The 10429-nt window shown below is 57.1% G+C and overlaps 2 protein-coding genes across 2 annotated transcripts in view; one reads left to right on the top strand and one right to left on the bottom strand.

Annotated features, from left to right (window-relative positions):
- NOTCH1 (notch receptor 1) overlaps window positions 1-50 on the bottom strand; it is a gene marked incomplete at both ends in the record, with an annotated part of 3204 nt that extends 3154 nt beyond the window's left edge. Inside the window, one exon of the mRNA XM_082009146.1 lies at window positions 5-50. Within this exon, the coding sequence (XP_081865272.1) occupies window positions 5-50 (46 nt within the window). The remainder of the gene's footprint in view (window positions 1-4) is intronic.
- EGFL7 (EGF like domain multiple 7) lies at window positions 49-7603 on the top strand (the record flags this gene model as incomplete). The annotated part of the gene is made up of 7 exons (XM_082009145.1): window positions 49-128; window positions 3130-3252; window positions 3496-3608; window positions 4348-4443; window positions 5880-6044; window positions 6914-6978; window positions 7304-7603. The coding sequence occupies 7 exons, from the start codon at window positions 49-51 to the stop codon at window positions 7601-7603; spliced, it is 942 nt and encodes a 313-aa protein (XP_081865271.1).
- Window positions 7604-10429: the final 2826 nt, after the last annotated feature.

Raw genomic sequence — 10429 nt, 5'->3', positions numbered from 1 at the left:
AGACTGGGTTGTGCCGCGCAGCCCACGGCGCCGCAGGAGGGACGGGACATGCGCCACATCGGCTGCCTTCTCTGGGGACTCCTCTTCATCCTCAGCGTGACCAGTACGGATGGCTTCGCCCGGGCAGGGTAAGCCCCTTTTTGTCTGCATCGCCCAGGTGTGCACTGTCACATATCATAGCGCAGCCTCTCTGGGTGATGAAGAGCCCCGTTCAGCCAGCCAGCTGCACGTGCGCCGGCAGCTCGCCGGGCTAGCGAGGAGGTGGGAAAAGGCTCAGCCGAGCCCTCCCGGGGCAGCCAGGGCTTGGCAGCCCTTTGCTGGTGTTTGTTTGCTTTGTCACTGAAGCGAAAAAGCCTCTCAGTAAAAATGAGAAAATGCCCCAGCTCCATTTAGCTCCATGCAGGGGACACAAGACACTCTGGGCTTTTTGTCCAGGAGAGTCAAAATCTAATCAGGCCCTGAGCTGTTCATGAATTATTATTGTCTCTTTCAAGTACATCCTTGCACAAAAAAATGTGTGCAATCTTGCCATCATGACAATCAAGCCTTACAAATGAGCCGTCAGAGGAGGATGCAGCCTCCCAGCTCCGAGAGGATGCACCGTCCAGGGGACGCAGGCGTGGAAAGCCCTGGCAGGTTGTTGCCTGCTGTGCCCCGTGCTCCCTGGGATGCTGCGGCGGCTGCGGTCACAGTCCCGCCAGCCCAGGAACGGCAGCTCCAGCAATTCCCCTGCCCTTTCCGGGAAATGGGCCTGACATGGCTCCCTGGATCCCAGCACAGCCTGGGCAGGCACAGCTCAGCTCCCGCTGGGTCAGAGGAAGCCCAGAGCTCGGTGCCCCAGTTTTGTTCCCAGCCAAAAGGAGCTGGAGCTCAATGCCCGCCTCCCAGATACAGCCCACATTTTCTACAAAGTTTGTTTTTACATTGAAATACTCTCCTCTAGCGTTAAACCTTTTGCATTCTGGTCGTGACTAAAACCACAGGCTGAATTCCTTGCTCGCACACACAGGCTGTGGCTATAGCTTTATTCTAAATTTTGCAAAGAAAACAATTGCTATTTAAAAATTGCATCTTCTATAACATTAATCAGTGAGGCTGAAAGGAGTTTTCTGGAGTTAATGAAAGCCATCTGATGTCCAAGCTAATTCCCAGGCTTTTTATTCTAGTTTCTAATTGGGCTGGGAGGCTGAGACAAGCAGGCGAGCTCCTTAGTGGGACTGAGCTGCTTGGGCTGGAAAATGTTGGGGAGGGGTTAGGGGGAAAAAGAAAATCTTTAACCAAGACCACTGTGGTGGGTTGACCCTGGCTGGAGGCCAGGTGCCCACCAAAGCCATTCTATCACTCCCCTCCTCAGCTGGGCAGGGGAGAGAAAATATAACAAAAGGCTCATGGGTTGAGGTAAGGACAGGGAGAGATCAGTCACCAATTACCGTCATGGGCAAAACAGACTCTGCTTGGGGAAATCGGGTTAATTTATTACCAATCAAGTCAGAGTAGGATAATGAGAAATAAAATAAAATCTTAAAACACCTTCCCCCACCCCTCCCTTCTTCCCGGGCTCAACTTCACTCCCAATTCTCTCCCCCCGAGCGGTGTAGGGGGACGGGGAATGGGGGTTGTGGTCAGTTCATCACACGTTGTCTCTGCCGCTCCTTCCTCCTCAGGGGTGGACTCCTCACCCTCTGCCCTGCTCCAGCGTGGGGTCCCTCCCTCGGGAGACCGTCCTCCACGGACTTCTCCAGCATGAGTCCTTCCCACAGGCTGCAGTTCTTCACGAGCTGCTCCAGCCTGGGTCACCCACGGGTGCCGTCCTTCAGGAACAGGCTGCTCCAGCCCGGGTCCCCCCACGGGTGCCGTCCTTCAGGAACAGGCTGCTCCAGCCCGGGTCCCCCCATGGGTGCCGTCCTTCAGGAACAGGCTGCTCTAGCCTGGGTCCCCCCATGGGTGCTGTCCTTCAGGAACAGGATGCTCCAGCCCGGCCCCCGCGGGGTCCCAGGTCCTGCAGCAAACCTGCTCCAGCCGGGGCTCCTCTCTCTCCCCACGGGGCCACAGGCCCTGCCAGGAGCCGGCCCCAGTGCGGGCTGCCCACGCGGTCACAGCCTCCTTCGGGCATCCCCCTGCCCCGGCGTGGGGCCCTCCCCGGGTGCGGGTGCAGATCTGCTCCCCCGTGGAGCTCCATGGCCACAGGGGCACAGCCGGCCTCCCCGGGGGCTTCCCCGGGGGCTGCCGGGGACCCTCTGCCCCAGCGCCTGGAGACCTCCTGCCCCTCCTGCCCCGAGCTGGGGACTGCAGGGCTGTGTCACATCTTCTCACTCCTCTTGTCCCGCTGCAGTTGCCCAGTTGTTGTTTTTTCCCCCTTCTTCACTCCGTTCCCCTGAGGCGCTGCCACCGTCACCAATGGGCTCGGCCTTGGCCAGTGGCGGGTCCGGCGTGGAGCCGGCTGGCACCGGCTCTGTCGGACACAGGGGAAGCTTCCAGCAGCTCCTCACAGAAGCCGCCCCTGTAGCCCCCCATTACCAAAACCGTGCCACGCAAACCCAGTACCACCACTTTGGCTGTTAACCTTGGGGAAGTTTTTTACTGGATCGCAATTACCTTAGGAAGACTGGAGGCCTTTCCTCTGGCCTCTGCTTTTTTGCGGTGAGCCTGACCCTTCCTGCGAAACCACGACTGTCCCAGTGACCACAGGCCCATCTGTTTGAGGAGCGCAAAAGTCTTAGAAAGGAAAAATCCACCCAGAAAGATTTTAGGAGAAGGGAGGCAATGAATAGAAAGAAAAATGCTTTGAGTAAATCTCCCCTAAATCTGGGGCCCGTCTGCCCTCCTGGGACGGAGGGACTGTGCTGGGGTGGGTGTACGAGGAGGCGTCGGCACCTTTGTGCAGGGGCTGGAGAGGAAGAGCCCGCGCAGCCCGCAGTGCTCAGGCTTTGTGTCACTGCCCCAAAACAGCTTGAAGTAACCTCCTGGGTCACTCGGGCAATTAGCTGCTGCCGTTTAAATAGCTCTCTGTAGAGAGGCACCGCCAGGCCGTGTCCTGGGCTGGTGTAACTCAGTGCAGCCCCTTTGCCCCGAAGGGAGAAGCAGCGGGTTGTTTTTTAGGCGGTGTTTGACCTGCTCCCCTCTCCGCAGCCGCAGAATCTGTGCCGCGGTGCCGCAGAGCCGGGCGGCCGCCTACTCCGAGTCCCACGTCCAGCCCGTCTACCAGCCCTACCTCACCACCTGCCAGGGCCACCGCCTCTGCAGCACCTACAGGTGAGGGCAGCTGCCTGCGCCATGGACCTGGTCCCTGAGAGGGAGCCAGATGCGTCCCAACAAGGCAGAGACCTGTGGGGGCTGCAGAAAGAGGGAGTCCTGCCTCGATCCATGGGGAAGGGGCTCCTAACCCCTGGGCAGCGGGCGCCAGCACAGGGGGTCTGATCTACTGGTGTGGGAATGGGATGGGGGGCTTGGGGCAGCTGCTCGGTCACCCAGCTCAGCCCCATCCTTGCATTGCAGGACCATCTACAGGGTTGCCTACCGGCAGGCGTACAGGCAGCTGCCGCAGCCTGTGGCCTCGTGCTGTCCCGGCTGGAGCAGAGCTAAAAGCCACACGTTCAGCTGCAACAGAGGTAAGAGGCTGCTGTGCCACCCCGGTGCCAGCGCTCCCCCTTCCCCAGACCCCATGGGCCAGGTAGCTCAGGTCCCTGAATGAGGAGAGGCAGCCAGCTCTCTCATTTACCCGCACTCTGCCTGTCAGACGGATTCTCCCTGTAGGAAAGCATTTAAATTTTTGGCGTCACAACCAAATGCGGTTCAATTTGTGATTAATTCCCAGCCTTTCTATGCTGCCTTGCAGGCCTTTTTCCTTTGGGTTCGCTTATTAACTTTATAGCTACCAGAGGATAAATAAAACGAGTAAGTCCTTTCCATATAAATCAGCAGTAATGGAAAAGAAATGCTTTCAGGAGGCAATCATGATGTACAGCACAAAACAAATGCAAAACACATCATCAGCTAGTCCGTCCCCAGATGAGCTCAGAGCGCAGCACCAGGGGCTTTCCAGGGGCTGCTGCTGCCCATCTGCCCTCCTCCTCCCGGCTGTGCTGGCTGCAGGTGTCTCGGCCTCTTTCCAGGCTGCAAAACCAAGGTCCTGTTCACCCCACCCGTCCTGTGCCCTGTGCACCCCAGTCAGCTCAACCCCACTGCTCCGGGGCTGGGGCAGAGCATCCTGGCCCCGGGCTGGTGCTGGGGCGTGTTTCGGTGGGCGTGTGTGCACTGTGTGTGTACACGCATCCATGGTGGCAGTGGCGGGAGCTGGGGGACCCTCAGAGCTGCCCGGTGACGCTGTGCTTGTATTTGGTCCCACAGCTCTCTGCTGGGTGCCATGCCAGAACGGCGGGAGCTGCGCCTTCCCTGGCAGATGCGCCTGCCCGCCCGGCTGGACGGGGCGAGCCTGCCAGACAGGTACGGGCCAAGCTGCTCCCCTCCAGCTCCATGTGTCGGGCCTGCCCTACTGCTGCCAGGAGAGCTCCTCCGGGGAGCAGTGGGGCTGCCATGGGACTCTGGAGGTCCTCTGCCCACAGACTGACCCCTTGGTGGGAGACGAGGACCAGCACTGTGGCTCCTCACCAAGCCTTGGCGTGTGCCTGGTGCTACTCAGACCACAGAGGCGAGCCAGTGTGTTGCCCCTCCACACGCATGCAGCCACACGTACACACCTACATGTATTGCTCCAGGGCAGTGATGCCTGATGATCTGGACGGGAAGCTCTGCTCCCAGGGGAGCTCTGACCTCCCTTTGGCTGCGTCGGTGCTCTCAGCCCCCGAGTGCAGCCCTGGCATCCACATTTTCCCTCCGCTGCTGCTCCGCGCTGGGTCAGCACGAGCAGAGGCTGTACTCTGCCATGACTGTGCAGCCAGAAACAGGCTTTCTGCAGAGCAGCCATTACACTTGCAGGTTCAGCCGGAGATTGTGTATCTGTCTCCCAAGCTTTGTAAACTTCCACTGTCAACTGAGACACCCATTCACTGCAGCAACTAAATCCATAAACTCAAAATATCTGGAGGCGGAGGGGGAGCCTGGCAATCTCCAGGCACCGAGCTCCTCTCCAGCACGAGAGCAGCCTGATGCTCCTCGCCAGGGTGCAGGGAATCAGGCAGCGTGGAGGGCAGCAGTGCTCTGCAGACCCCGGCACACCAGTGTGGTGCAAACCCCTGCCACGGCATTTCCCGGCTTTCCACCCTCCTGTTAGGCAGATGAGGAGCGTGTGGCATTGACCCACGCTGGGCCAGGCAGGGCTGAGCACATCGCTGACAGCTCCGGCTCCAGCACAGGGGGGAAAGGATTTTCCCACTGCCTAAAACAGATTTGCCTGGGCGTGGGAAGCAGTTCAGCTCATTTTGCTTTGTGGGAACAGCTTTAATAACTCCCCCGTGTGAGGAGAGGTTACTGGGTTTTGTACACACTTGAAAGGCTGATAGCTCCTCACCACGGCTGGCTGGAACCAAAACCCTGGCCATAAATCCAGGATGAGAGCCGAGTGCTGCCTGCACCCGCCTGGCCAGAGCTGGGACATTTTTATCACAGTTTTTGTTTCTGGCTCTTTTGTGGGGGCAGCGGGCAGAGGGGAGGAGTCCAAATCCCCTCGGGGTTAGCCCACATTTACTCCAGCTGGGTGCAAGGCTGTCCCAGGAGCTGGCAGGTCTTGTGCTCACCCCCTGCAGTGCTGAGAGCACCCGGAGCTGTGCCCAGCACAGTGATGGTCTGCAGTCCCATCACATCCCCAGCCTGCGTGAGCCCGTGCGGCTCTAATGAGGGGAGCAGGACCCCTGCTATTGGGGCTGAGCCGTTCGTGCCCCCTCACCATCCCTGTCCTCACTGAGCCGAACCTGTGGTTTCAGACATGGATGAGTGTGCCGGCCAGAGCCATGGGTGCAGTCAGCTCTGCATCAACACGGCCGGGAGCTACCACTGCGCTTGCCGGGACGGCTTCAGCCTCGCTGCTGACGACAAGGCGTGCCAGCCCCTGGTGCCAGCGCCTGAGCCAGAAACCTTCAGCCAAGCAGGTAATCGGTCCCGTTGCGGAACAGCCCCGGCTGCTTGGGGCCTTCAGTGAAAGCTGAGATTAACAGTCAGCATCACAGGGTGCCTGGAGTAGCACTGGCAAAAGACAGGAGAGGGGATGACAGCCAGAACCCCTCAGCTTTTTTCCCAGTGATCCCGGAGTCCTCTACCACCCAACCTCCCCTGTGCACTGCTCCATCTGCAAGGGTGACAGAGCCCATCTGTGGTATGCGGTGGCCAGGATGCAGCCATTCTCTCCATCATCATCGTTGTCCTTCCTCCAGGGCAAGTCCGGAGCCACGAGGAGCAGCAGGCGCCGCTGGTGACGGCCCATTATTACTTTTGGTACGCGCTGTGACACTTCAAACTCGTACCGTGAGTAATAATGCGCTGTAGCCAGCACGGGCATCACATGAGAAACGCCTGGGAGAGCAGGGCACCGTTTGCATCTGTCCCGCAAGCCACCTGCCCTTATCCTGTGTCCAGGGCCCGCAGCAGGGATGGTCCTTTGTGCCCACCACGAGACAGGGCAGACCCGGGTGCTAACTAATCTGACAACACAGCATGAAAGGCCAAGCTTCGCCAGATCTCTTATCCTTTAAGCATCACTCTGCTGCCTGAAAAATCCCTCACTTTGTTGCAGGTACTCCAGCAGCAAGGAGAGGCTTGTGCGCATTAGCAGCAGGCGTTGAATCCGATTGATGCTCCAGGGGCTGGTCGCAGCACGCAGACCCCAGGGGCTCTCTAGGAGGGGAGCAGAAAGCAGCGGAGCTTGGCCTGAGCCCTGCAGCAATGTCTCTCCCCAGCGCCTTCCACTTCACCTCGGGCAATGGGCTTTTACTCACTGACCTTTTCTTGGTCGCTTTTTCAGGTCCCCCCAGTGAAATGAAGGAAGAAATGAAAGACCTGAAGAGCAGAGTGGAAGCACTGGAGCAGGTGAGCTTTCAGCACACACCTCAACTGCCCTGTTGCAGCTCGAGGCCACATTCAGCCAGCTCCTGCCCTGGGCTGTTCGCAGCCAGGGTTTCCCTCCACCCTGCTCTATTTTTAACATCATGCTGGCTTCACGCCGCAGCGATCCCAGCTGTGCTCCACGCGGCTGCTCTTCCAGCCTGGCAGCCCTTTGAACGCAACCAAGGCCCCATGAGCCGGCCGGCATGCTGCCCCAGTGGGGTGCACCCCAGCAGGCGACGTGCTACGTCCCACTGGGTGGTCCTCATGGCTGGGGGGGACACACTCACGGCTTCCTGTCTCCCTGCAGAAACTCCAGTTGGTGCTGGCCCCGTTCCATAACCTCATGCCATCTGCACCGGAGGACGTCGGCGCAGACCCCATTAGCCGGCTGTCCCACTCCCTCCAGCAACTGGACAGAATCGACTCCCTGAGCGAGCAGATCTCCTTCCTTGAGGAGCGGCTGGAAACGTGTAAGTGCCTGGAAAAAGCAGGGTTGAAGTATTTCACTCCACCCACACTGGCCACGGTGAACAAATGTGGGCCAACAAGATCAGTAACACATATGCCACTATTAATCTATATTTCCCTCAAGCTCAGCAGCCTGTGATTAATAAAAGATGAACACGGACAGCCCATTAGCTTCTTTTCAAAGCTGTTGGTATGGCTGCATTATCTGACTGCCCTTGTAGCGGGTCAAAAATCGTAAGATTGGCACATAGAAACGTGGCTCTGCGGCAGAAGCAGAGGGAGCCCACTCTGAGCAGTGGGTCATGTCTCGCACTCAACACCCTCACCAGCTGTATTCCCTTCCGGTACTGTTATAACTGAGTCCTTAGAAAAGAAAGCCCAGCTCTTAGGAAATTAACAGTCCAAAAAGTCAATCAGGGGAGTTTAGGGAGTGTGCAGAATTTGGCAGATTTACGAGCCTGGGAAGTTTTAGGCATTTCTTTGTGAAGTCTACGGACCAGTCCTTTGCCAAGCAGTGGGCCGGAGAGGGTCTCCTAAGTAGCAAACTCCAAAGAAGAGACACTGGTGAGAGCTGTCATGTGTGAAATGGCTGAAGGTGGGGGGTCCTGCCTGGTGTGCTCCCCCGGGGAGCAGTGGGGCAGCATCCCCTCGGGTCCCTGCGGCGGGTGCACCACTCTCCCCGGAGCACTGCAGCGTGACTCAAGTAGAGCACAAACCATACAAACACTATTTTGATAGGCAGCTCTTTGCAGCTCGTTTTCCCATTAAATAATTCCAGTCAAACACGTCTAGAAACTAGGCATGGCTGGGCAGCTCAGGTGCTGGTGTACAGCAGCAACCTGGAGTTCATGGTGAGGGTGCTTGGAAAGAAAAAGGGGAAACTGTTTCAGGGCATATCCAGTCCCAGTTCACTGCTTGCAGTAATGGCTTAGGTATAAAAGACTTCAAAGAACTTGTTTGAAGACTAAATAGCTGCAAATAGACACTTAAAAAACATCTCAGAAAGGGGTAATCATCAGAACCACTGGGTGTTCCAGTAGACCGAGTTTCCTAGTATTGCCCTGTATGTGTTATTAGTTACAGCACTGAGGAATGTGAGCAGTATCACAAGGTAACATGGATTTATTCCAAGGAATGACTCCAAAGTCCTGAAATTAACTTCTGCCAAGACTGTTCCAGCAAGCAAAACTTGGTTTTGTCCCTCTCATGGTCTTGAAAGTCCCTGGAGGACACAAGAGTGTCCTTTTGTACACCAGCAAGCATGGGGGCTGGCACAGGCATCCCACAGAGAGTTAATTTCTGTGCCTTGCAAAGCATTTCACAACTGAATGCTAAGATAGAACTGCACTCTCCAATTATCTGCCTAGTGCGGATGTGTATAAGGACTAAAAAACATTTTCTCTTCTTTAAACCACCACAAGGTCAGATCTCTAAGCCATAACCATTTTAGCCCCTCTAAGTCTGAATTGCCCCAATTCAGCCCCGACGGTCAATGCTCAGCTGTGACACAGCCAGTTAGCAGCACGACACGCACAGCCACATGCGGCTGGGCAGCAGCCACCCCGTGCGGTCCCTTCCCCAGCCTACGGAGCTCCCTGTGCGCTGGGGTCTTTGGCAACCGGCAGCACCTGCTTCCAATTACTGTCACAGAGCCACTGGCTGTGCCTGCAGTGGGGACAGGCTGGTCCCAGCCTCCCCTCCTGGGGCAGCCAGTGGTGGTGTCACTGGCTTTTCTCCCCTGCCATGGGACACTTTGCATGGGACTGCCCAGGCCCAGGCGAGGACTGTGGCATGCCAAGGAGGCAAGAGCGACGCTCCCAAATGTGGCAGGACAGAGCCAGCCTGGGGGGTTTGGCAAAGGGAAAGCAGCAAGTGTGGATGACATTCACAGGGGTTGAGGTCAACCTCATCATTCTGGGGGAGAGACAGATCAAACCCCGGCTAACAACATTGATGGATTCATTTTGTTTTTGGTTTTTTTTTTTTCACCTTCCCAGGTTCCTGCAAGAATGAACTCTAGCTGAGAGCCTGAGGAATTGGAGCAAGCTGACTGCATCTGCAGCTCTTATCTTGCTCTCCAGCCCCAGGCTGGGGATGAAGTCACCTCATCCACAGGAAGGCACAGGGTAGCAGGAGAAAGCTGGTTTCCCATCAGCATCTCCATCATCTTCTCTTCCAACTCGCCTATCAGAGGTCACGCAGTTACTTCCAAACTGGACTCTGAGCCCTCAGCATCTCACCCCCTTCCTGCTGGATAGGCAGAGAATAAATGCCTTACCTCGTGCCATTAGTGCCTGTCTGGCTGTGCCAGAGAGACTGGCTGTATGTGAAGCTGTGCAGTGCTTAGCTTTGTCGGGCTTTCATTTAGCATTACCCTGGGATGTCACCTCCCAGCAGAGCACAGACCCGGCCCAGGCAGGACAGCTTCCCCCCATGCTGCCCCTACCTGCTCCCACCCAAAGGTGGGGGCAAATCCTACATTTGGACGACTATGGTCAAAAATGCCTTGTGGCAGAGGGGGCAGCCCCAAGCCAGGTACTGTGGCAGTGGATGGGTGCAAATAGTCCCTGCAAAGGTATTGCACTGGCTGCGTACAGGGAGAGGGTGCCCATCCCTGCAGCTTCTGTTCTGTTCTGGGACCAGGCTCCCTCCATGAGCACTGGAGGTGGGCTGGCACCTCACCACTTCTTCACATGGCAGCTGCAGCAGCTTGCTCTGAAATGACCTGCTCCTGCTCATGGTCCTCTGCGCCAGCCCTGGGCCCTGTGGAGCAGTAACAAAGAAGAAGCTTTCACGTGGGCCTCAAGGTGCAAAGTCTGTTTTTACTTGCTTTAATAGAAAACCTGTCCCCGTGACATTCCCATCACAGCACAGAGCAGACAGGGACAAACCTGTACCACTCAGTAGTGCCTACAGGGTGAGGCCAAGGAGGGAGGGACAGTCCTCTGCACGCCCGGATTGGGGG

Source organism: Phaethon aethereus (genome assembly GCF_964289735.1).
Source record: "Phaethon aethereus genome assembly, chromosome: 20".
In the NCBI taxonomy this organism is placed as follows: domain Eukaryota; kingdom Metazoa; phylum Chordata; class Aves; order Phaethontiformes; family Phaethontidae; genus Phaethon; species Phaethon aethereus.
The sequence above is the reverse complement of the archived record's forward strand: the minus strand, read 5'-3'. Positions and strand labels throughout refer to the sequence as shown.